This window comes from Harpia harpyja, chromosome 14, assembly GCF_026419915.1.
Source record: "Harpia harpyja isolate bHarHar1 chromosome 14, bHarHar1 primary haplotype, whole genome shotgun sequence".
Lineage (NCBI taxonomy): Eukaryota > Metazoa > Chordata > Aves > Accipitriformes > Accipitridae > Harpia > Harpia harpyja.
In genome coordinates this window covers 26,586,223-26,613,403 of record NC_068953.1, presented here as the reverse complement: position 1 = coordinate 26,613,403, position 27,181 = coordinate 26,586,223, and the positions used below count along the sequence as shown (strand labels likewise).

Here is a 27,181-nt window from a genome sequence, read left to right as displayed (position 1 = left end):
CAATAAGAGAGAAATCTGATGGGCTGTAATGCCACAGCAATTTACAGATGGTAGCAAAGAGCAAATTAGACATGAATTTTCAGTGATATATGGCAGCAAAAAAAGGCCAATGGTATTACAAGCTGCATATATGGAGGCATCATTACAAAGCACAGCTGTAACGGGCTCTCCTCCACTGTACAACTCCGAGAACCACCCCCCCTCCCCGAAATTTGTATTTGGTTCTGGCATCACTATCCAAATTGAGAGGACTAGCTGAAAGGAGTTCATGAAAAGAGCAACGTGACTTGATAGGAGTCCATGTCTCTGATGGAAATTGAGACAACTTGAATATATTAACACCACAAATGAACACCACCAATGTGGGTAGTAGGGAAAGACTCAAAGAAAGCCTGTACATTTTGCAGAAGGATTGTCAGAGCATCTGAAAAGCACATTTCCAGATCCAAGAGAAACTCTGTGACTTGAAGAGAGTGCAAGATCCTCCTCCAGAAACTGCCCATGTAGGTGACAGTCTCAAGAATAAGCAGGGGCATATCCTCTCTGAGCTGCACTGACACAGGACAGCAAAACCAGTCCTATCTGACAGGCAGATTTCTTGGCTACAAAAGGTCATTTCTTCCCTAACAGATGAACTTACAGCAACATACAAGTGTAACAGTATCCATGAGTCAAGCTTTTCCACAGAACCAGACAATAATGTTTTTCCTCAAGTCTCCCTGATTCCCTTGTTCTAGGTAAATCAATAGTCAGTGCTTCCAGTCTCACCCAAATTTCACAAGAATCCAATGTATCCTGGAGAGCATGTTCCTATCTTCCAAGGTTTGCCAAAAGCACCGTTACGTCCATAAATTCTTTTTTTTTTTTTTTGAGAAATTCTGTAGTTCCAGGACAACTTTAACTGCTTTTATCATTTCCTTCCATTTTCAGCATTAGTTTACATTAATATAAGACAACAAATCATATAAGACTACAGATTTTTTGTGAACTGCACTGAAGAATTTAACTAATGTAAGAGTAACTATATCTAGACAATTTCTCAGTTGCTGATATAGGGAAAAGAAATGGTAACTTACCCTTTGTTTTGAGATATGAGCTCCCATGCATATATATCTGTATATATACAAATAATGCCTGGGAGCCCACATCTCAAAATGTAAATATACTATATATACTTACTATATATATAACAACTATACTGTATACTTACTATATATAGTATAATACAGTGTGTGTATATATAAACACAATATATATAGTACATGGCATATGGCATATGATATATATAAATATATACAAATATTTCACTAGATGATAGCTCTGTCCTGATTTCCGTGTCTTTACATTTCTCTCTCCTCATTTCCTACACGAAGAGGATATCAGCAGCTCCTCTTACATGGCAAAGTCCATGAGCAGGCTTCATGCTGGTTTGAATTGCAGACCATGAAAAGGTTACTTATGGGTGGTTTAGACCTAATCAAGAACCTGCTAATGTAAGTATGCAGTTTGAAAACCAGTTAGTGCCAATCAATTTTCTGGCTCATATGGTACCATAAAAACGTGAATCTTGAAGAAAACACTAGCAGAGAATAAGGGTTATTGTATACGCTATTACCATAGAAAAGTTGGGAAGAAAGCATGACATTTTCCTTTGAAATATGGGGCTGAAAAACATTATATTTATAACAGTGCATCAAAATCCATCTCCCTAAATTATTTCCTTGTGCCATCTTAAAACCCCTTAAGAGCACTGCTTTTAAGAGTACCAGCAGAGATGCTGTAATGGCACATGGCAAACTTTACTGCACCCGCTGACAGCTTTTTCTCTTCAGCCAGCACAGAGCATTTGGTCACTGCAGTGAAGGAAAAAACCAAGGATCCCATTACTTTCCCCACTGTTCAGGGGCTCCAAGCTGTCAACATCTATCTCCTTAGAAAAATGAACATCCTGTATGTCAAAAATGACAAACTGGGATACTCTAAATGAATGTGACTTTCTCACTCTTGGCATTAGTCCTGAGATCAGAGGGAGACCGTAAAATGGCAAAACTGAAGACTACAAGCCACCCAGAAAAAGAAACAGGACTTATTACACAAATGCCAAGTTATTTTGTAAATGATGTCTTTTGAATAATGGTCCTGATGTCTATGGAAATTCAGGGCATGGGGACTGGCAAACGAAACTGTTCTCAGCATACATCTGCCTGGCTTTGGGCAACACGTTTCACCACTCCAGCTCTTCTATTAGGAGTAAAGTGTTGTATACATAAAAGTATCATGTTTGTTAACCACTGCCAAATTCAAGTGTGCTGTCACAGCGCATAACACGTCATGAAACTGAGACTGAAGAAATCTATCAAACTGTTGCTAAGGAGCTGTACATGGAAAATCTAGAAACAGGCAACACCCTGAGACATTGGGATGCTTCTGGTTGTAGGTGAGCCAGTCCATAAATCTACACCCCAAGTGAGGAGCAGACAGACCCACTCAAACTCTAAAGCATGTCATTTCTGTGGCCAGGGCACTTACCAGCTCTTTGTCCTGAAGTTCTGTTTCCAGTTCCTGGAGACGTCTACTCAGTTGCGCATTTCTTTCCTTCTCTTTATTTATTTCATTGCACTGTTCCTCCAGTTCTTCAATCTTTAAGAAATGTCAGACATTAGGTGAAATTTTTCAGATTTCTGAAAAGCTGGGGCAGAACACAGCTGATGTAAATGGGCATTGCTCCACTGAGCAGAGGGAAGCACGGACAACTTTAATTTGTCACGGATCTGTTTCCTAGATCATAGCACTTGATTCACTGCAACCAAATTATCACTTCTTTCCTTGAAAAGAGCCAATTTACACATCCACTAGGAAGCCCTGGGACCGTATTTATTCTCTCTCACAGAGTATCTCATATAAGTACTCAGGAATACACAAAACACTGAGCTGCTAAAATAAGTGGAGCTGGGGATAAAATCTGCACTTCACTTCTGTGAAACCAACACAAGACTACAAGGCATGGGTTTTCTTAACACAGCAAGGGGAAGAAATCTCTCCAGCGCTCCCAGCTTTGCCTCCTCAGGGGTTGCTATTATTCTAGCTAGAGTACAAAACATCAAAACTTTGGGGGGAGAACCAGTTCAGAGCAACATATGCCGCTTTGTTCTCTCGCCCAGGGACGTGCTTCGCTCTCTCCATACCTCCTCCTGCCAGCTCTGGACTTAGCTCCCAGGAGATGTACTTCCCACTGGCCGACGGGCCAGCTCATTAAAGTATGTACTCTAATTCTCAGCTTTGTGTTGCTTTGGGATTATAACTTCCCTCATTTGAAGGTAGAGCAACATGCAAAAAATTCTGACCCAATTAATAAAGGAGAAGGAACTTCCCAGGGCACTGCAGTGGTGCAGCATGAGCACCAAGCAAGGAACCTACCTGAGGGAAAAGCTCAGAAAACCTCTCTGTATAGAAAAAGGCAGCACATTATAGAGGCGGTGTTGCTGCACAGTCTGGCTAGTCACCAGTATGATGACTTTCCAGCTGTAGTAAGGTAGTGTTTTGATAATCTCTTCACATCGAGGCTACAGCTGCTGAGATGTGGCATGTTTCATCAGTTAATGAGAACAACTTTTCTCTGCAACAGTATAGAAAAGTAAAAAACTACACTGCAAATTATGATATTTTCTTATAACATACTGTTCCAGTCTCTCACTTCTCCCCTGTCCAACAGAGACTGGATATAGGAACCCAAATCATGTAACAACTAATACCAATTTGTTAATGTAACATCAGTTAATACAGCTCTGGTTTGATCTCTGAATTATCATTGTGCACACCTAAAATACATGCGAATAGATAGACAGTATCTGCCTTGGGAAAAAGCTTGCTCCATGTAGATTTTCAGTGCTGACAGACAACCCAGGCCACCTCCATCGCTGAAATACTATTTGCAGCCTACTGACATACAAAAAGATACAAAATTCTTTCCCTCTTTGAAAGCAAACACTAAACCAAAAAAAAATCCTCACGAGACTGATACAATCTGATCTCTACTCCAAATGTCCCAGTATTCCATCTAAGTGAGCAGGAAAAGGATCCAGCTTTTCCAAAGACATTTAAAATGAATAGGGTGAAATTATCCCTGCAAGCAGTGCTCATGGAAACCAGGCTCCCCGTGCCCAGGTTGGTGCCAACCCCATGTGGGGCTGTTACAGACAGCACAGTATTACTTGAGGGACAGTATGAATGACTACTCTAACCTGAGGCTTTAAAAATTTAAACTTCTGAATTGTTCTCCACCGTAGCCACTGCTCACCCTCGGTCTTACACTACTGAGAAATGCTGTGCTCAGTAACAGAGGGGAAAAGGCTTTTGACAATGCCTCTTGGCAGGTTTCTGGACTAGATGCACCTGCCAATAGCACCAGAGGACCCCCCAGCTCACAGCCCGCAGTGCTGAGGGCTGTCCTGGTTTCAGCTGGGATAGAGTTAACTGTCTTCCTAGTAGCTGGTACAGTGCTATGTTTTGAGTTCAGTATGAGAAGAATGTTGATAACACTGATGTCTTCAGTTGTTGCTCAGTAGTGTTTAGACTAATGTCAAGGATTTTTCAGCTTCCCATGCCCAGCCAGCGAGAAAGCTGGAGGGGCACAAGAAGTTGGCACAGGACACAGCCAGGGCAGCTGACCCAAACTGGCCAACGGTGTATTCCATACCATGTGACGTCCCATCCAGTATAGGAACGTGGAAGTGGGGGCAGGGATTCGCCGCTTGGGGGACTGGCTGGGTGTCGGTCGGCGGGTGGTGAGCAATTGCACTGCGCATCATTTGTACATTCCAATCCTTTCATTATGGCTGTTGTCATTTTATTAGTGTTATCATTATCATTATTAGTTTCTTCTTTTCTGTTCTATTAAACCGTTCTTATCTCAACCTACGGGTTTTGCTTCTTTTCCCGATTTTCTCCCCCATCCCACTGGGTGGGGGGGGAGTGAGTGAGCGGCTGCGTGGTGTTTAGTTGCTGGCTGGGGTTAAAGCACGACAGGGCATAACTCATGTCCTCATTCCCCTGCCCACCTTTGGGATTTGCTTCTAATACTGAGTGGTTCCCAGCTTGGTTTCCTGTGGATAACCAGGCCATAACCACGCCTTCTGCTCAGTCATCATTTGGCAGTGTTTAAGTGAGCTTTGAAAGAGATATGCAATAGTAATCCTGCTTTTAAAACCTTTCCATTTTATCACTGCAGCCAGCAACCCCTGCTGACACCAAGTCTCCCAAATCAAGAGGCAGGGAGCTTCACGTGATGTGGCAGCACCAGTCCTCCCGCTGATCCGTGGCCCTTTGAACTTCCCTGCCCGCTGTGTGCAGAGGGAAGCAGCTGCCTTAACCCCCTCTCCCCGTCCACCTCCCTTTCAAAGATAAAATCTGCCTCCTAACACACACAAAGATAAAGCAGCAGAAATCCAAGAGAAAGAGCAATGGCGGGAGGAGCAGACTGGAAGAGACGGCTCTCCTGTGGGTATGCTCTGCTACCTTGCTCCTGAGCTGGTCGTTTTCCTCCTTGCAGGCTGAGAACTGCTTCTTCCAGTGCTCGATGCTGGCTGCGGACTCCTGCAGCGCCGTGGTCAGCCGGGCGTTGCTCTCTCGCAGCGTCTGCAGCTCCGTCTCCCACTTCTTCACATTGGATGAACTGAGAAAAACAGGGCACCATTAGGTGGCTTCACCTTATAATCCGGCAGCTCATTATTCTTTACCTGACTGCAAACTCATGGTGTGTGTTTACCAATAATTTGTTGTTATAAGATCTAGAATATTCAGATGTATGTAATTGCCTTTAGCTATTGCCTGCCCAAGGAGAACGTAAGCCTTAATTTGACTGTCTCTGCCAAAACAAAGGGATCTATCAACTCCAGCAATGGTGACCTGTGTGTCTGGAACAAAAGTCCTGCCGTCAAAGCAGGCTGTAGGGTTAAGCTGACAGCTCGGATCCCCACCATCTGCAAACAGGGGTTTTACTCCGGCCCTGTGCACGGTGTGCGCTCACCTCCAGAGCTGTGGGGCTGTGCCTCGCTGAGCACCCGCTGCAGTGCAGGCCTGTGGATGTGGGACCCGAGCAGCAAAGCGACTCTACACATTTGCAGATGGTACAATAATTCAGAACAGAAGATGTCAGGGGGTTGACACCATCTATATTTGATTTTTTTTAATGCTCAGCCTTAAATATAGAAGTGTTACATAATGCTGAAGAATGAAACTACTCATTCCCCAAAGCTTCAAGTGGCAGCGTAGAGCACAAGATTAGAGAGTGAATGGAAGGAAGGCTTTGAAACTCCCTACATGCTAGTTGCTACTTGCCTGTGGAGGTGTCTTCAGCAGGAGGAATGAGCAAACGTTATGATTTGAAATAGGTTACGCTATTGAAATGTCAATAAAGAGAGATGATGTACTTCAAATATAATATATGCAACCTTAGAATTGCTCACTGGGTAACACTGCTTATGGTGCTGCTGCCTTATTTTTTAAATAGCTTTTTAAGAGTAGCTTGATCCTGTTAGATTTTCTTTCCATTCACAGATACATTCACATGCAAGAGGCAGACAAGGCAAGATCCCAGTAGAGAATTATTCTATTTTAATGTCGTAACTTTGCATATTCCAGCGCCTGTATTTTCACTAAGGCTGCAAATTACTCTTCTCAGCATTTTCAAATAATTTATCATAGCAAAAAATGTGACTTCAAGGGGCATTGTCCACAGCTTTAGAAACATCCCCCTAAGACTTCTAAGCAGCCCAGTGAAATTATATTTCTCACTTTAACTTTTCATGGTCGAGTTCATTCCCTTTTATAATTTTAAATATCCATATCTATTTTCATCAAAGTAAATGTAGCAAACTCAAAGAGGAAGAGAGATTGGTTTCACATGTTATCAGTAGCAATTGCTCCCCCATGGCTTTAACGTTATTTCTGTAGCTCTAAAACTTCACAAACGAAGGTGGTTATAAGAGTTGGCATCAGCAGAATAAAAGAGATCTTATTTCATCATGAACTACATCAGGAAAAAAACTACATGGTAAATATCTCTCAACTGGATACCAGGAGGTACTTGCTAAAATCTGCTCATTCATCCATTCTGCTGCATCATTTTAAATTAATGCAATTACATTTGAATAATTTCATTAGCCATCAGATAATTACAGCATGCTATTCCAGTGCATTTTAGGTATTAAAGGAACTTCACCTTTGGGCTAGAGCAATTTTTAATTTATCATTCTCAGACTTGAGATGTGCCTCAGCAGGACCACTGTGTGATGCCTTCTCATCATCTGTCCCGTTCACACTAGATGCTCGAGTGGAAGATGGTGTTTCACGTCCAGATTCCTGCAGCACAACACAGAAATGAACACTGGATATCTCCTGCAACACCACAACACCAATTTCTTTGTAATCTTGATCCCACACCACCCTGCTGAGACCTAGGCTGCGTATGCTGTCCTGGCAGAACAGTGGTAACAAACACATACTCTTTACATCTTGGCTGCAAAGCTGGTCTGTTTAAAAAGAATGAAAAAATTATAATCATACACAAAATGGAAGTTTAAAGTGTCCAAAAAAATTTTTTTAAGTGTTTTAACTGACAAGGCTTGTGTTTTCTAAAGGTTGTTTGGTTTTTTTAAGATAATGAAACAATACAGCACACCTGGAAGCACACAAAGTCCGAACCAAAAATAAAAAAAAGAAGATACTGCTCCTCCAGAGAGATGCCATTCATACACTGCTTGGTGCTGATCACCAACAGAGAACAAAGTGAACCATAAAGGCCATGACGAAAGTCTTTAAAAAATGAGTATCCAAAGTCAGCCTCTCAGATCGATATTTGTGAACCCCACAAAGGGGGTTAGTTGCAAGACTAAGAGCATTCAGCAGCTTTTTTCTGATCACGCATCTGAATTCCTCTCTGATCAAAATTCATCTAACTTTCCTCTGAACATTAGCCCAGGCCAAGAACACCCACTGAACAGGGTTCATTCTTACCTAATGCAATGCATATGAAATTACAGTCAAACATACGGAGAGACTGGGACAACACTCAATTTCTTCAGTTTGTAAGAAACCCAGATCTCCCTGGACAGAGAGGCACTTGGCTCTATCAGGGTGTGCTGTCTAGAAAAGCGTACTGTACAAATATGCAAAACAAGCTTCTTCCAACGACTCACTAAAGCACTGTGTCTGTTCCCACACCACAGCTGTCCATAGTCACACCTAGGCAATGAAACACTACGGCCACAAAGTCACTCTCTCCATTGGCAAACCAAACTCCTACAAAAGTATTTTAGGCAGATTACAAAAAGAAGTACCCCAATGAATCTCATTTACTGTCTGCTGAAGCACTACACCGACTTACTTTCCAGTGACCCAAACTATGTGTAACAGTACAAATCAAGGGATGTATAGCTTTCCCTGTTATTATATAACAGCTCAAGAACTGCTGAAAAAACCTAGATTTAAATGAAGGCAAAGAGCATGGATGGATGAAAAATATTCCTCTGACAATGCTAATGTCCAGCAGCTGACAACTACCTTCGGCAATCTTCATTTTATATAGTTTAAGCTTGCTGCCAGAAGCTGGTACAGTCCATTAGAAAATTTAACTTTGAATTATTTATCCTGTATATGTACAGGTATTAAAGCTAAATTACAAACCTGGGAATGATTGCTTGAGGTCTCAATTTTCTCTTGAGATCTGTCTCTCGCTAGTTTGGCAGCTTCTTTTACTTCTTGGAATTTCTCTGCAAACTGGAAAAAGCATGAAAGATATTTATTAAAATGATTTATCATCTATTAAACTGTTCAGATTACTGTCTTTATATGGTTCATAGGTCTCCAAAACTGAACAACTGATTTTGATAATTTAAAAATTTTGGCAAGAAAAAACATTTAAATTCTTTGGCAGGGAGGTTCTTTCAAAAGGAATGGGGGTGTTTCTAAAAGAGGGACATCTCTGTAGTTCTGGCCAATCACAGTAAAAACCCGTGGAGAAAAAGGAGCTATTAGTGTCTCCTGGTTTGATTTGGTTTTGTTTATTTCCTCCCCCTCCTCTGTCTCACTTGGTGTTGACAGTCTATTAAAGTTGAAAGCATAAAAGACATATGTTTGGATAAAAAAATTATCAATGGCTTCTATTCCTAAGAGCCAGTCAATTAAATTAAAGAATGCAAATGAGCTCATCTGCAGAATGCAAGCGAGGGATTATCAAGACATAGAAAAAATGAGAAGAAGGTAGCTCGGAATGTACGATGGGGCCATATGAAAAAAGAGCTTTTCTGGTCTAATTTTCTTATTACTGGCAAAAATAAATATAGAAGACTTCAGGGAAAGGCTGGAATGCTTCCTGTAAGAGGGTTATATCAAACCGAGGGAGGCAGGGGAAAGGAAAGATAAAGATGAAAAGTAATGATCCCAATCTCTACAAGTTGCTGTAGGACAGCTACTCTGAAGCTAGTCTGGCACTTTTGAAATACAAGTATTATCACAGCCAGTCAGGGTTGCAGGGCTTTAAACATGTTAAACAGTGTTTCAAGTTTTAAAAGAAGGATTGCAAAGATGGAAGAAAAGGCATAATACATAATTTATTTTTTTAATTAAGATGTATCCACTATAAGAATGGGTAACTCTGTCTTTCTGCTAAAGCAGCTTGGTCTTGCTTGCCTGCGTTTTGAGAAACTTGAAATGCTAGAAAGGAAAGACATATTAAAAGTAAAAATATAAACAGATGTATTTTATTGCACAGTTTGTGAATGAAAGGATTGCCATTATATCCTTGGATAATTCAGAACACTTATGACAAAATTGTAAATAAAAGCATGAAAAACCCGTCACATTTTATAGTCAAGGAATGGGAAGAATCATTATCCACTTATTAATCTTCTAACTTTTAGATTTACAGCAGGTACTTAGCATGGCTTCTCTCAGTAAAATACTGGGACTGTAAAGACTGATAAATCTTCTCCAACTGGTGTAAGAGAAATCTGGATTTATATGTGGAGGCACCTGTGTTTTGTATAACACACACAAATGGAAATTTCCACCAAACACACATACATCATTCTTAAATCCCATGGATGAGCACATTCTCAAAGCCGAGTGAAATTTCAGGTGTAGACTACGATTTGTGACGATGCTTATGAATGAAGATTGAGCTCTCGAATCCAGCTGTTGTCTATACAACAGCTGAAATTGCGTATGCAAAGTACGTGTTCTCAGATGGCAGTAGTTGCTATCTGATGACATGTGCAGTCACTACACACACAAATGACTTGATTACCTTTGTAGCACTATAAAGATCATTAGGAACAACTACATTACATTTTTGCCTTAAGTGATTTAACTCCAACTTTACACAAAATGTATCTCCTACTGTGACAAAACAGCTATAAGAAACTGATTATTTCTAAAATATTGTACCAACAGTAAGTTCTACACTTGGGTTTCTTGCAAATAGTAAAGGGCTGTTTTGAGTCTCTCTTTTACAATAAATCTTTATGGGCAAGTATGAAAAATTTATGAGGGTTCTTCATGGACTATATGAAATATGAAAAGACAAAAAGAATTGGAAGTGATCTATCAATTTTTTTTTTTTGCAGCTATCTTCATAAACCACACAGGAGACTGCTGTGAAAAATTGTGAGCTGAGAAGAAAAGGACATTTTTCCACATTTCCATAATAAAAAATTGTATACGACTGAGCAAAGCTAATCTTTATAAAACCAATAATGATCTCATTGCACAATAGACTTCAGTCATGTCTCTAGTTTACCAACATATGTATTTAACACGTTTGCTTTTAGAAACAAACACAAATAACTGAATTTTTCACCATCTCAGTGACAGATCTTCTGCTTTAAGAGTCAAAATATTACCCTTCATTCTTGTCATTGTTACAAACGTTAAGACAGCTGTAACAGTGTAATGGTGGTGAAAGACTGTCTGTGGTTTTTGTTTACACCATACACTTGGAAACAGTCAGTCCGTAGTGTTCTGCTGCCACTTCTTTTTCATTCTTAGCTAATTAATACCTGCTAGATTTTATTAACAGTCTATTTTTGAAAGCTACGGAGGATCACTTGGCTCGTTATGAAATTAAAGCCTTTCACTTGGTTACTCTTCTGAGCGCAGCAACATGGTGGTGACAGCCCAAACTTGTGTAGCATTACCAACGCTAATTGCTACAGCAGCAGACCAGGCGTTTCTGAAGCTACCCAGATCCCGAGGCCATCTCTTAGAGTGATGGCATGGCCACAGTGTCTAATCACTGGCAGAAATTAGAGAGATGCTTTGTCTCCAGTACTTGATTTTTTCTGTCCCAAACATAAATAACTCACAAATAATTGATACTACAAAATCATATGCCACCTCCAGGATCTAAGTTGACTTTGAGATATCAAAACATTTCAACAATAGGGAGTGCTTTTTAAATGTGAAACTCCTAGTTAAAAGGTGAAATAATCTTCTGTTTAGTAAAGGAAAACTTGGTAAATGTGGTCTCGAGGGGCAATGCATGTATAAATACCCAAAACCAACCAAAAAAATCATCATACTCCTTCTCCTTCCATCTTCACTCCCTTCATCTTCCCTTTCCTCCACCCTCCTCCTCAGGCAAAGTTCCCCCAAATTAGCAAAAAAAAGACTGGAGTAGGAGAAACGCCAACTAAACACCACTTCAATAGCCCATCATGGTTTATATGACGTGTCTTCCCATGCCCCAGGAAGCTGTGAGACTAAGCTGCAATATGGAAAAGATTTGCTGCTACCAACACTTGTGAAGCCTTTTAGTCTAAGGCTGCTGCAGCCCACGAGCACTGTTCGATTACGACTCTTGGCCTGTGAAATTTAATGGGGACTCAAGGATGCTACTGTGCATTGCACAAATTATTTAAAGGCTGTTCAAATTTGCAGCCAGCTTGTCACCTGGAGAAATATATATATATTTAAATAGACCTTCTTAACATTTTATACATTAAAAAGCATTATTTTCTATGTGTAAATTTTAAGCTCCCGATCTGACATTATATTTTACGTCTCCTACTGACAAATTGTACCACTGTCAGATGAAACAGCTGCTCCCACCCAAAGCAGTCCCATAAATATTTCATCACCCTCTTGGTTCGCAGAAGGCTGGGTGATGCAATGTTCCTGTTGGGGAGCACCGCCGTGCCGTGACCCACGACGCACATGTTGTTTTGCCCATGGTTTTCTATGGATAAGCCCTTAGTACTGGGCAGATCAGCAGCAAACAAGACTGTTTACTCCAGAAAGTGGCCGGTAATTTGCTCTAGTACCGCCAGTGCGCTGCCAGCACCGACGCGATGCTGGTTGGACCAGGGGCGGCTGCGCTGCGTGCTGGGGGCAGGGGCAGGCTCTGCTCTGAGCTTCCTCCCCTGCAACACAGCACCTGGCAAATATCGCACACATAATGTGCACGCATGCATAGAAATAAAGTCCAGTGCTTCCCAGATGCTGGATGCAGTTGCTTTATGATGTGGAAAGTCTGGGTTTACTGGGTTTCTCACCTGTATAAATCATTGTCCCTATGCCCTTGACTACCTACAGCTCCTCAGACAGCATGTCTGTGTGGAAGCATCCTGAATGATAGCAGACATTTTATTTAACTGCTTCATGTGCAAAATACGTCACTACCTTTACAGCACCAGCCCTGCCTCTTCATCACACCCAGGCACACCATTAATTCTCCTTTGATTCCTGTTTCGATTTGGCTGTAGCAATGTTTGAATAATGTCTTGAGACCTTTTTGAGGCACGGGGTAGGAAGGGGGGGAAGGAGGGTCATGAGTCCTGCAAGAGGGGAGAAGGACCCTGAGTAGGACATCAACTTTAAGCCCTGGGATTCTCCCAATCACTGTGAATGGTAATTAGGTTACTAGGTCACTGAATGCAGTTTTCATTAACGGCTCATGTTTAATTTGAACTGTTTTTCCCTATAGGTATGGATTAATGCTTAAGTATCTCAAGAGAAGCAGGGCATTAGAAGGAGGCAATATCTTTTATTAGGCCAACCGATATACTTAAAAATGCAGATGTTCTTAGTCATGCTAACCTCTTCTCCTGTCTCATTATTATTCATTGTTTTCAGCAGATATTTTTCAGCTTTATTTATTTATTTATTTTAAGCCAGGGCAATTGATCTCTGCTTTAGTGGGTTTTAGTGTGTTCTTCGAATTCCTAACTAAAAGCTTCAATTATTTCCAATAAAACTGGCAAGCTTTAATTTATATCTTTTATAAGAGTATAATGATATCAACATAAAATGAAACTTGATTTTACTGTTCCCAATACACTTACACATCTGTAATTTCTGCGCCACCTCTGATCTTTCTTACTAAGGGTTCAATAATTAAACTGAGGAGCATGGATGACAAGGGATATCTTCATCCCATTGCTTTGCATGGTGGTAATAAAAGGTTTTCTTACATTTTCCAGCTAGATAACTGTCAGTTGGTTTTTGTTAAGTAGATCATCTTGAACCATTTTCAGAAGTGCTCCCCTTAAGCTCCCCTTCGATATTCTGACCAGAAAAAAGTCTGTTGATTTGGAAAGCTTTTCCTGCAAGTAGAAGGCTGTATTATCAGCAGTGGGCTCTTCAGCAGATCTTGCAGTGCAAACAGATGTGCAAACCGATCTGGAGAGAAACACAGCTGATGCGGAGGCCCCTGTGCCCACATAACATGTTTTTCACATTGGCTCTAGTCTGGCCACATGAACATTAAAGAGCTGCTTTCTGATACCAGCATTAAATTTATTCAAAGTACGTGTTTGGACAGTTTTGGAGAATATGGTAAAATCTCTCTGATGAGGGTGCAAGGACCTCCAAATGTACCTTGTGCCTTCTTATACCTCTTGTCTCCTGAGCCAGCCCCAGCACCACCTGCTCCATGCGGCACGTGGTGCATGTTTAACCCCAGTCAGCACTGACGTACCGTGTGGTCACCTGTCATGTTGCAGCGGTGTGACCTCAGTAATCCGGGATTAAAAATTACTATCCAATGGTGCTAATTCTTTTATTTGGTGTCCAAAGGTTGCATTGTATCATGCTCATCTGTTACTCAAAACAAACCATTGCCCTAGGTCCACCTTAATCCTCCCATATTCCCATACTACTTACTAGCTACTATGAACACCTCTGCCACGGGAGTGGAGAATATGCATAAGTGAAATGAGCAGTCCTCTACACTTGAGTAAGCATCATAAAACATAACCATCACCAGCACCTCATTTTTAAAAAACAGTTTTACATGTGATTGATTGATTGCGTGGCCTTAGCATCCCAGAAGAGCAGATTATTGCCATGGCACCTTTATGGACATCCCAAATCCAAAAATAATTTAACATGAAAAGTAAAATATGCTTTACCTTTAAGAAACACTTGCAAAAAATGCAGTTCTCTGGAAATTGTAAAAACTCAGTAAGGCAAACTTAGTAAAATAAATTCCTATAACAACCCAGTTGACGGAAAAGTCCTCCTTCTATTGCAATGGTCTGCCATTGCTATTTTAGACACTACAAGAAACATCTTGTTCTCCTGACTCTTTTCTTATCAAAGCACACAAGAGGACAGCAACACGAGAGACTCTGTGCCATGCCCAAGGACACAATTTTAACTGACAAAACCCAGTGCCAAGTAGCCATGCTTCAGGTGTCAACTATGTGTTAGATAAGTAGGGGTTTTTTTACTACATGAACAAACAAACATCTCAGCTGCTTGATGGACACTTGACAAGACCACTAATCTAATGACAGAGGACGTATTTTAAACTGCTGGTTATTCATTACAAGAGGCAGCTCTACAATTTACAAGCCTGCTGTTGCAGTCAGTCCCTGGTCCAGGGAAGTGTTGCATTAATACCAAATCCATGGCCAAGTTTTCTCTCTGAGAGAGGCAGCTCTGCCAGCAAACCCGGCATCAGACCTCCCCGGCTACTCATCCCCTGGCCCTGCCACCGCTCACTGCCACCTCCTCAGGTCTGTGATAAAGAAGCTTTAGGTCAGCTCTGCAAATCACACCACTGAGCTGAAATGCCAAAAATGCAATATTATCTTAACCCAGATCAGTTTACCGAGCCCCCTGAGAGCACGGCCCCACCAGCAGTGGTATCTGCAAAACGAGGGCACCAGCAAGCCCTGGGGGGCTGGCAGCTCCTTTACCTTGGTTAGCTACCAGTGGCAGCAAGTCATCAAAATGCACATTTCTGAGGCTGGGACAGCAACTCTCTTCCTTCAGACACATTAGGCAGCCCTAATGCCCACAGTCCTGGCATATCAGTGGTTCCCTTTGCTGTTGGTGCCACTGTCAGCTGAAATGAGCACATAGGCCAGGGAGATGCCAAAAAATACTGCAGAGTTCAGGTTGTTTCTGTAACTATCTGAAAACACAAATGCTTTCAGCCACGTTGGGCACGATACCATTGAGATCACTGCACTAGTACCGTTGTCAGCAGTGAGATTTAAGTTGTAGTTTTGACTACCGTTTGCAATACTGCCTGCTTCTGTATATACAGACATTGGGTAATTACAGGAGATGGGCAGCTTGCATGGGTGAAGAGGACTTGCAGAAGCATGCAGCTCAGAAGTGGTTGGATGGGTATATGCAGTTCTAAATTAACAAGAAACAAGACAGCCTTTGCAGAAATTCGGTGAGCCCTGTTACCTTTGTCAGCTGCTGCTCGGAGGGAAAGCCCAAACCAAACACAGTATTTGCTCTGCTGTCCGCCCACTGGCCAAACTTCTGCGATGTTTTAGTGAAGGTCATATTAGGTGTGATTGTGCTGTTTATGATCACCTGTTTAAAAACAGATCAAAAAATAATTAAAAAGTAGAAGCCACATTGGAAATGCATATCCTAGCAACAATATCATCCAAAGCAATGAGCAGTCTAAATTGGGAAATTGCTGTATTCAGAAGATTTTTCCCAATACAAAACAGTTTCTATCTTGTCTTACTTCATGCAGGAATTTTGATGTTTTGTCTTCTTTTTCCAAAGAACTATCATGGTCCTGCATTTAAACACGGCTGCAGGAACATCACTGAACTCAAAGCAACAGCAGGGACAGAAGCTATAAAATTATCCTGGCAGAAATGCAGATGCAAAATCCTCTTTTTTCAGCATTACAAAGGCACACGGCTACTCCCACCGTCCCGCCAGGCACCCGGGATGGCCTGAGGTTGCCAAGCAGGGTGTCCACCAGCAACACCTGCCCTCAGACTGGAAGAGCAAAGAGATAGCTCTGCATTTCTCCATTTGGCCTCAGGCCTCCACAAGTAAGATGCCACAGTCATGTCAGAAATTTAAAAAAACCCCAAACAACACAAAACAAGACAAGGAGAAACTAATAGCTTAATAGTGAGTTTAACTTGGAAGGGTGGTGAAGTGCATCACCACCACCACCACCACCACAAATGCAGTACCAAATGTGGGCCTCAAGACAAATATTCTGCCACTTTACACAAGTTAACTAATACCTGTTTCACCACCAGCAACCTTGAAAGCAACAGTTGTTCTTGTAATTAAAGAAATAGCCAACAAGAGGAAGGCTGTTGCGATGAGGTCTCTAAGGAACTTAGTGGAACAAGCATAAAATGTAATCGTGCAAAAGGGAATGAGATATATGTCAATTCGTTATCAAAAATCTTAACTTTATTTTCAAGATACATCATTATATGAGTCTAGATACTCCTTCCCCTGGAAATTAATTCAAGTACAATGTTCTTTCTGCTAACAGAATAGCTTTCTTTAGTAAGGCGTACCATCACTTCCAGTATGCAAATTACACAGTAATTAAGCCAAATCTGTGGGACAGTTTAATTAACATGATCAGGAAGTATCCTGGCAACATCATTTACTATGTATTCCGAGCAGTGTTTTTCCTAAGCTATCGTTTACATCTAGCAAAAAGTGTGAATTAAATTTACCAGAGAAAGATCTTTACTTGCCTCTGTCCCCTCCCTAGCTTCTGACCTCTCTGCTGATGCTTTTATTTGCTTTCTTAGAAATTGCTCAGCTTCAGTGGTTCCCTCTTTTTGCATCATCACTTTCAAATAGACATACGATTTTCTGCCATTTCCTGCCACTGAAAGTTTCACCAAAAGGATCAAACCAGAGGTGGGCCAGGTGGCTGGTACCCCTGAAATTGTTTTTTGCATGGGAATAAACAGGGCAAGAAAGGGGGAGAGGTGACTCTGCAGCCAGTGCTGGCCAGCACACACCATACAGACATCAGCTTTCAGGGTCAAAACATCTCTTTGAATGGCTGGTTGACAGGCAGAGGTATAAGCAAAGCTGCCCAGGCGTGCCTTCCTCCAGCTAAGTCACACAACAGAAACACAGCCAATATAAAATCTAAGCGTGATTTCAGAGATTTAAATTAAAAGAAAAGCAGAGATTTTATGTAGGGTTTTGACAATGCAAAGGGTCTATGATGATACGAGGATTGCATGACACAAAGAATCACAAGAACAGGAGGAAAAGCTACCACCAACCCAGAAAATCAGGATGCTTTCCAAAAACTTTAAGGAAAGTGCTATATGTATATTTCTTCTTTAAAAATCTTACATCAGACAGATGAACTACTTACAAATGTTTAGCTTCTCAAGTTACAGAATTTATTTTAGAAGCTATGAAATACCCAGAAATTTCGAGTGATAAAAAGTATTATTTCAGTCCTACTTTGCCTATCAAATTATAAATCTGTGGGGAACAGCTAATAAAATGACCCACTCTACTGAAAGGCAAAAGCTTCACTCACTGGAAACAGACTCTGAGAAGGATAAAATTCTTGCATACCTCCTACAATAATCATTGAGTAAACACAAATATGTAAAAAAACCCCACCAAACATATCTTTTAGACCACAGTCCAATATTATCAAAGATGTGACAAAAGGAATAATGAAGCCTGCAAACTGTAAATCAAGGAACACCTTATTGAGCGATGAAATGCACTACGTTAGCTTAGCACCTTAGAGGTTAATTTTTTCTATAGCCAGCGCAGAATCTAAGAAAAGGTTGTGGTGATCACACACCTTCAAGAAACTGCCAGTTCATCTGTTAAATTTATAATAAGCTGCAATTAGTGAAACTGCCTGGAAGCTGGCTCTGCCTTTTTTTTTTTCCTTAAATCCTCCCCTGTCAGTCAGGCACTTCAGAAATGCTGCGTTCCCACAGAGAAGTGAAAACCTAAGTAGAAGCTTAGGAGATTAAATCAGAGCTCATGGAAACAGTTCAGAGGAGCTGGATGCTGCAGGTACATTGCACGTATCCACCTGGTCTTCCTCCCCATCCTCACCCCATCACCTCATCACTCTTGCAGGAAGACGCCATAACACTAAACTTTGGGAACATCAGCCTGTACATTCTCTTCCCAAGTAAATTTGGTCATCATTTCAGAGCAGAGACACTACATTGGCCAGGGAACAGTCATGTTGGTTGTGTTTAGAAGAAAGAAAGGGTGTTATGATTTCAAAGAACAATGAAAAGTGAGGTTTGCAAGCACCCCTGCCAGGTAACCCAGCCTATCCCGCCTCCCAAAGCTGGCTCACCCTCAGTTATGTGAGACCAGAAGGAAAGTACTCCCCACCACTCCTCCATCTCCCAGGCAGAAGGTCTCTAGCTGGGGCAGAAGACAGGGGAAGCATTTGTGGCTACCACAACAGGAAAGTTTGACCAAACCGGGAAAAATGTCTTCTTTTCATGAAAGGATGAAGCAGAATTTTCAAGTTTCAAAGGAAGAAGGAGCTGAGAGGAAGGGTGCAGAAGGCAAATGGCACTATTTGAAAGCTGCTGCGGGCAGGGTGAGCCCACAGGCTCTTTTCCACCCCTACCTGCAATCCAGTATTATAATTCTGTAAGAAAAGGCCACTCATCAATTCAGATGGGCTCTTATGAAATAACGTTGCATTCGATCAACATTCATATGATACACACATGGCACAATTTTGGCTGCATCAGAAAACGGAATAAACTTGCAGACTTTCATCCAGGATAATGGATTCAAAAGACAAACTACTCTCTAATCAAATGCAATCAATCCCTGAAGTGGTTAAAGACTTCTCCCTAAAGACAAAGGCAAAGAGGAGCATAATATAGTAAGCACCTTACAGAATAATAAACTCATTCATCATACTGACTGAGTTGTCTACATGCAGTTAAAAAAAAAAAATCTGCCTTTGCTCTCATCTACATGCAAACGTATCAGATGGCGAACGTTCCTGATACATCCACATAAGCCAAACAAAATCTCATACTAATTTCACTTCCTTTGGGAGAAAAACAATCCTGACAGATCTAAATTTTTATTTGAACATGACACAGAAGAATGTTCACAGTACAAGGTAGCACTACATCAACCAGAAACGACTCCAGACATTTAGAAACACACCAGGTATATTCATCAGATAAAAGTGAATGCAAATAAGCTGGCGTAGAGCAGAACATTCATAGCTGTAACACACCCATCCCGTTGCCTTCCCACGGAGAGAAACTGCCAAATAAATCAAGCAGGGAGAGGTCACAAGACAATCTGAGCGCGTAGAAGGAAAAAAAATGTATTGGCAGCTCCTACTGCTCGTAACATATGAGCAGTGCCCATATATACAGCTGCCATTTCTTTTAGGCGATGTTTCGAGTATTTAAAGGGTTCCCCTCCCACACTCCCTGTACCACAACAGTGCACTAAAGGGGAAAAGCCAATGTGGCTCCTGAAAACACATTTTCCCAAGTCACCGTTTCATTAACGTAAGGTGAACAAGCATGTCAGCTGGCTGGAGTACAGAGGGAGCAGAGCTGGAACAGCACACGGGGCTTTGCCGGCTCAGCTCACAGCAGACGCCCTGGTCGCATTGGCCCCGGCTTGCCAGATTCGCAAGAGGGAAAAGCAGAGACGAGAGCAAGCTCAGCTCCAAGGGGAGGAGAGCAACGATCACAGTGGGCATCCGGCAGAGCCACCGGCACAGCCCCAAGGAGGAGGGCCAACGCGTCGGCAGGAATCAGCCAGGACACTTCCTCTGATGAGACACCCACCAAGGGGATGATAAGCCAGTTCAGCCAGCCCTGTCATAAGCTTCTCTACCTGGGAAAAGACCAAAATAACAGCTATGAAATAGCTAATGAATATATTAGCCAATGTATTTTGGAACTGCATTAAATTAAATCAGAAAAGGGCCCCTTATCCTGGGACAAGAGTGCTAGATTAGGAATTATTCTGGAATATCCCCTTTAAATTCATATCACCTGTTACTCTGAAGTAACCTCACCTCCAGAAAAGCCCCAGGGCTCGAAGCCATAGGATCTACTCATTAAGAAGATACTACATTAAAACCTCCCCATTTCATTTTCACACCTCTGAATATGTGCTTTCCAGTTTGCAGCCCTTGTGAAATTTAATTTCCCCAATACACCAGGCTGCTAATCTTCAGTAAAGATGTATCCCAGTCTAAAAACAGAATTGAAGAGGGAAAGAAGCTGCTAATCCTCTGGCCACAGCTATCACAGGCTCAGCAGGTTCTTCCAGCTCATCAAGTCAACATGAATCACAAGGGCTTGTGACACTGGATGTGAAGATCAGGAGACAGGGTTGGATTTGCGGAGAAATTCTCCCTCTATCCCAAATGTTCAGCAACTCCCTTGTGGCATTAACCCACCTAAGTTTCCATGATTTGCACTATCCTTTGCTACCTACCATCCTTCCTACCTCTGCTGAGAGCTTCTAGACTTAGATGTAACAACTTTTCACCAATATGTCACTGGTGATAAACTGATCATTTCATTTCTAGTCCTACAAAGCCAGCACACATACACACACACATTGTTAATCAAGACAGTGCTATCAAAGGGGAAAAAAAAAGAGTCCCCTGCTGAGGCCACCTAACAGAGTAAAGCAGGAGCAGCACAAAGACATGCTCACAGCAGCGTAAGAACTTGGGCATGAAAGAAACAACAGCCTTTGGCCAAAACGGTGAACCTGTAATGCAGGAGGATTTATTATAGTTGTTTTACAAATCAGGGCCAGCAGATGTGATCAAATCTTTCTCGCCACCCTTCCTGCTAAGTCTTTGTAGAAGGTCTTTAAAAATAAAAAAGCCTGGGAAAACTGAAAGTAGCAACGGCACTTGTTCTAGCTTTGCTTTATCTGCTGCGCCTGACACGTACACGGTGCTTCACCTGGGACAGGCTGAGGGTATGGATTAATTAGATTGGGAGCACTGTAAACCTATGTTAAGAAGAGCATTGGATTTCTCCATTTTGCTGTTCCTCCTGCTCTGCTTCATCGTTTGTGCATGATGGGGCGGGCAGAGCACAGGGTAGGCAACAGTTGGCAGGACCTCTACTACCACACTCTGGCTCTGGTTACCCATGATTTTATCCCTACAGTGCTAGTAAGCCGGGCCAGCCACTGCTTTTCAAGAGTTTCTGTTCTACACAGTTAACCAGGACAGTAGCTATTTCACCCATCAATGGACTCCAAAAGCTTCCATAGCTACCTCATGTATTTCTGTGGGAGGTGGGAGTGGAAGGGGAACTGCAGTGATTCATCCGCACTCTGCAAAAGAGGAAGATGCCAGGACACCTTGCAAGCTGCAGAGGACTTGCTGCAGTCCGAAGCATTTACATCCCAACCTGAGCTCCCTCTGCAGAGAGGAGACTCACCTCTTATGGATAAAGTGCTGCTGCTGCTTGCTTTATGGGGAAAAGGGCCATTTCTACAGTTGCACATAGCTTTTTATTAAATCTTGTATCACCTTACATTCCCAGGGTAATTCAATGAACGATGAGGTTCATTTTTAACCCCAAAAGCCAACAAATCAACAAAAACCATACAGTTCTTATCCTCCTTCATGAAAAGAGATGTAAAAATAGCCCCCCCTCTCCAATAAAAAGACTAATAACTGGTTTTCCTCTGGTAAAATATTTCTGTTGTAAAGCCCTCACTGAGAAGATGTCTAAATGCAAGGAAAGCGGGTTCATGATTATGTGAATTCTATTAAGTAAATCTTCTGCTACACCTACTCCATTGCACTCTTTCTCTTCCCAAGGTAATTAACATCTCTGCAGAGTTGGCTTCCCACCTCCTCCACCCAGTCTAAATCTCTAAAATCTCCTATTTTTGCTTTGACATCTGACTAGATTTTTTTTTCCTTTTAGGCACAGCACACACATCTACCCACCCACACGATTCAAAGCACCAGCAGCTGTTTCATGAAGAAAACCTACAGCAAGGATTTTCAAACCCTCTATGCTGGAACAAATTGTTACCCAGGAATTTCATGCAACATTTTACAAAATATATAAACCAAGATGCTTGTGTGTTGTTTTCACGTGAGAAATAAGATTTCTAACTTATCAGAGACAGGGAGAAGAATACAGTGGAGACTATTTTTTCCTAGTGACTAAATTTGGGGTGAGGGAAAAGGCTGTGTTATCTACAACTAGATACAATGAAAAAAAAACCCCATAGTTATATCACATTCACTCTTTGGAGGATTTAGTAAAAGCATATAGTCTTTGTGTACAGTATAACCAGATCACTATATGAATCATTTAAGCACTGATCATTTTCTGCATCCTTCAAGCTGTATGACAACAGCTTCACTTAAGCCTGAAGGTCCCTTTGCAGAGGTTAGAAATGGCATGGCCATGGGGCATCGTTAACGACTCCTCTACTCTTTAACAACCTACACACCCCAGGGGGTGGTCAGCAGTAGGATAGCTTACTGCTTCCTCTCTAAAATCTGGAAAAACTGTTCCTTGGCATGAAGAATGGCCAAGAAGGGCAGGTACATTATTTTTAGGAGATGACAGGATCTACTCGGCATCTTCTAAAGCACCTCGAAGTGGTCACTGTTAGATGACAATCAAAGGCAATCAGGTCTAGCAACACTTAGGAGGAATACACTGACATAACTGAAGATACAAGGTATCTATGAAATAATGTAAAATACCAATCCTTCTGCATCCTCAGAAATGCCTCATCCCTTATTTTGCTGTTAGAAAATAAAGCTAGGTGGAGGTTAGCTGGGGCTCATGTGATCATCCTGTTCACTCCTCAGGGACAAGTAGCTTTGGACTTCAGCTAGTATTTAATGGTTAACAGTCATTTATACTATTCCTCATTTTCCATCTAGCAACCACTGTGCCATTGGATGTGACTTCACAATCCAGAATCAAGAAAGAAGTGATGTTTAGGTTTTCTGTTTTTTGTTTTTTTTTAAACTAGGAAAATATTGCCTTGAATTATGCTTGATGCTCAAATTTTAAGAATACACAATGCAGTGTAGTTTATTTATAAACTCCATCTGGCATGACTTGATTAGCATGTCTGATACATTAACTCTCCAAATAGGGATTTCCAAGTATTAGATACCTCTGGCACTACAGCAGGGGGAGAGAAGGGAACAAATAATTTACATAGCTGTTTCAGTGGACAAGCAATCCTTAGAGTTTCATAAAGCACAGCTTATAGGAATTACTCTTTATTTGTTTCAGTACCTGAACTTCAAAAAAGAGGGAGTAAAAGTCTCAGATTAGGAAACCAACAGCTAACCAATACTGCATTTATTGCAATTCTTGACGGAAGTCCCTAATACCCTGGGAGGAGGCTGTGGAAATCTCGGGGGGATGGGGCATGTGTTCAGCTCACCTTTGGGCACAAGGTTCCTCAGCCCCCTTATAATTTCTTTTGGAAGAAAACGGCAGCACAATGCAAAACCCACAAACAAGCTGAGCGCCACTGCACTCCCTAGAGTCTGGTGAGCAGGTATGGAAGTTTTTACCATCTATAAATTTGCCTATTTCAGTCTCATCCTACAGGTTTTGCTTTGATCAGCTAATGAAACCAAAAAGATGAGGGAAAGCATCTGTAAACTCTACCATGTTGTGCCTGTGTTGATGATGTTACTAAAAACTTTGAATTTTTTCTCAATTTTCGTCTAACTACAGGCATGGGTTATTTTCACCAAAAATTTGTTCAAGATTCTTCAAAAGCTTTGCTAAGTTCCAGGACCATGACCTAAACCAGCCATCCTTTGCTTGATTCCAGGTTTCTTTACAATAACATTACATGGTTTAATTAACCTCTCTGGCACATTCAGATGCCACATTCATACTCGAGTGTGGTGATCAGAAGCAACTTTGCGTGAGGCAGTTACGTGCTGAAACACTTTCTTTTACAGAGCTTTTCCAAGGAATTTTATGGAGAGGTTTTAAAAAGGAACAATCTACCCAGACCAAAGTTTCCCCACTGGCTGCTGAGCAGTGCAGCAAGAAATCCTCTAGCATGGATTTTTATCTTTTCCTTTTTTCCCCTTCTTTTTAAAGAGTAACAAATTGCGTTTCTGGAAAGGGTTCTGCAATCTCCTGGATTCAGTTGTGTGTGGTCTTTCCAGAGCCAGTGACACACGCACGCACTGTACATACAAGCAGAAAAATGAGCCAGATAGGATCAAACAGTGGCAGATGTGCTTCTGTGCTTCTGTCAAGGATACAGCTGTTGCCAGCACTTTGTTATCTTTTCTCCTAAGCTTACTAACCGGCTTTGGAAGGATTTACTTCCAGAAATAATCCAGACAATGAACAGAGGATTTTTCACATTTCAAAGTTAATAACCTGGAGAGAGATTAATACAGAAATATTTACATGATGTAAGTTCTACAGCTCTAGACTTCTATTATTTTTTTTAAACCAAAACACATCCTGAGCAGATTATCATGATTTCTGGTTGATGCAGTCTCAAGGGAACCACCAAATTTCCTGGCATTTACTTTGCTCCATTTCTCAGCTTTCGACAAGCTCTCTTTCACCTGAAGCCCCAGGTCCTGTTTGTGCCAACATTTTTAGTTTTTCCTTCCATTCCCAGCTCATCTCCACCAGTATTAGCAATTCTGAAATTACCATTGCAGTTAAGTCCTAACAGTACTTTTATCTTATCCTCTGAACACTCAGGGACCTGCCCACACAAGCGCACCCAATGTTACTAGCTCTACCTATCTAAACCAGTCTTGGCAACTGTTGAAAATTCTCCTGCAGACACAACTCCAGGCAATGTACTATCCTACCGATTATTAAATCCTGCACCTCCCCTCAGCCTGAATTTCTGAATACTTGATATCACCTTAAGCAAATAAAGGATGATGCAAGTGGGTAGTCTCATCCTTGGCTGACAGCTCTGCTACTCCTTTATGCTGCATTTCTTCATCACCAAATTCCAGAGAAAATGTTCTCAAGTTAATGTCTAGAGAGAAACAAAAACTCAAGTAACTTTAGTCAAGCCGAGTACACCACAAACATAGACAACACAAATATTTTAAGATCATTGGGGACTGTTATTTTCCTTAATTTCATTCACTCTTATTTCAAAGATGCCTTTGAGAGGAATGTGAAGTCCTGGTCTATGTAGCAGAAGGATCCGGTGCACACCTCGGTGCGCTCAACCCACATAGATACCGATCCTCATTTTAAAATGTGCATTTCATTTTCCGTTTGCATCTGTCCTGCTTTAACTCCCATTAATGCCAACATTCACACTTCCCTTTGATATTCCCCAGGCTGAATGATGTATGACTCCACGGGACCCCTTTGGCGCATAACACTTTGGGCACATGCTGCACCTTTGAGGTGCCCGATGTGCCAGCCCATGCAGACACCCTCCTGCCACTACACCCGCACCCTGGCTGCAGGGCAGCTGCTGACCTGGCGCCCGCACCCCAGCCTTCACCGGAGCAGCAACCTCTGCCTCAGCATCACCCACTGACGGCAAGTTTTCCTTAAACTGAGAGTTCCCCCCGAATCATTCAAAGTGATGCTAAAAAACCCCGAAGTTGCATCACCACAATTCTAACACCTTTAAATGAAATCAGGAAATAGCTATTAAAAATATTGATTATTTACTGCAAGTTGTTTCACTGTCTGAGTGAGAGAGGGGTTCCAGCTTAGGTTAGGCTGGTGTGCTGTGACTCAGGGCAGGACAAATGTTCTCCTGCTCTTAATCTACTCATCATACAAAATGAAAGACGACAACTCTACGAAAGGAGCAGCTGCCTCTCAGAGAGCAGCCCGATCCAGCTTCATTATTTACAGCAATGACAAGCCCAAAAGGGACTGCAAAAAGCAGCTAGAGACTCTTCAGGCATCTTTTACAAAGTACTTTGTTTAGCACAATTGGTACTAGAACATGTCTGCGGCAGATGAGCATCATTCTCCAGCAGAGACTGGGAAATCTGAACTGGGAAAAGTCCACACTGCAGCCACCTTACGAAGCAAACTCAGCTGACGAGAGTGACTAAATGGCATCAAATTACTTTAAAGGGTCTAGTATGGATTCACAGTATATACACGCTGATGATATTATAGTTGCTCTGCCTCAACAGTAAAGTACTTTTCTCTTATATGATGTGTATATATAAAGATCATAAAACCACAACTAATGTTTTTACTTAATAGTCATCTCGCTAGCATAAAGGCAATGAGATGTTTATTACAACATACACACAAACTATGCACACTGGAAGATAGGATTATGCATTAAAATTATATTTTATATCATGGTTTTGTATTTCAAAAGATATTCTTCCTTTTATGTGCGGGGGCTAACTAGTTCAATTTGTTGGAATTACTCTTTTATGGCTCCAGCAGCATCTCCAGTGCTAATAATCATGTTGAAATTAACTCCAATAGTTCACGAAATACTTAACATACTATGGTAAAGAGAAGGCGGCGGCCATCAAATATGCTCAAATTTCTGTATTACAGTAATCAGTCAGACCAGTATTGGAAATCTTCTCTTACGGCATATGAAGGTGTCTTTCATGGACAGGTATGGACAAGAATGCAGGAATACTGGATCAGCCAACTCAGACCTCCAGAGGTCAAAACCTGGTCACCCTTCCAGCAGCTTACCCTAATGAGGCATCACCCTTAAGCTGGGATATGTCTTTTGGGCTCTTCAAACAGTAACAAGTGTCATACACTGCCTTTTTGAGGAAAGGTCCTTTTTGTGTTGGTTCTCAGTGTCAGAAGTATAAGTAATATTGAGCTCATGCTCCCCCGACAGCCCTGTTTTATGGTTGGCACTCTTTCTGGGATGACCAGGAAAGACGAGATTTCCCACCCAACCTGGAAGAAAGGGCGTGAAGGGCAAAAAA

General features: G+C 41.7%; 1 protein-coding gene across 2 annotated transcripts in view; it reads right to left on the bottom strand.

The window, feature by feature from the left end:
• The window catches only part of HOMER2 (homer scaffold protein 2), a 67,051-nt gene that overhangs the window by 8,892 nt on the left and 30,978 nt on the right, over nt 1–27,181 (bottom strand). For both annotated transcript variants that reach the window (XM_052808293.1, XM_052808295.1), the window contains 5 exons: nt 15,700–15,831; nt 8,683–8,775; nt 7,220–7,359; nt 5,515–5,671; nt 2,530–2,640 (listed from right to left, as the gene is read on the bottom strand). In XM_052808293.1, the coding sequence (XP_052664253.1) occupies nt 2,530–2,640; nt 5,515–5,671; nt 7,220–7,359; nt 8,683–8,775; nt 15,700–15,831 (633 nt within the window). The remainder of the gene's footprint in view (nt 1–2,529; nt 2,641–5,514; nt 5,672–7,219; nt 7,360–8,682; nt 8,776–15,699; nt 15,832–27,181) is intronic.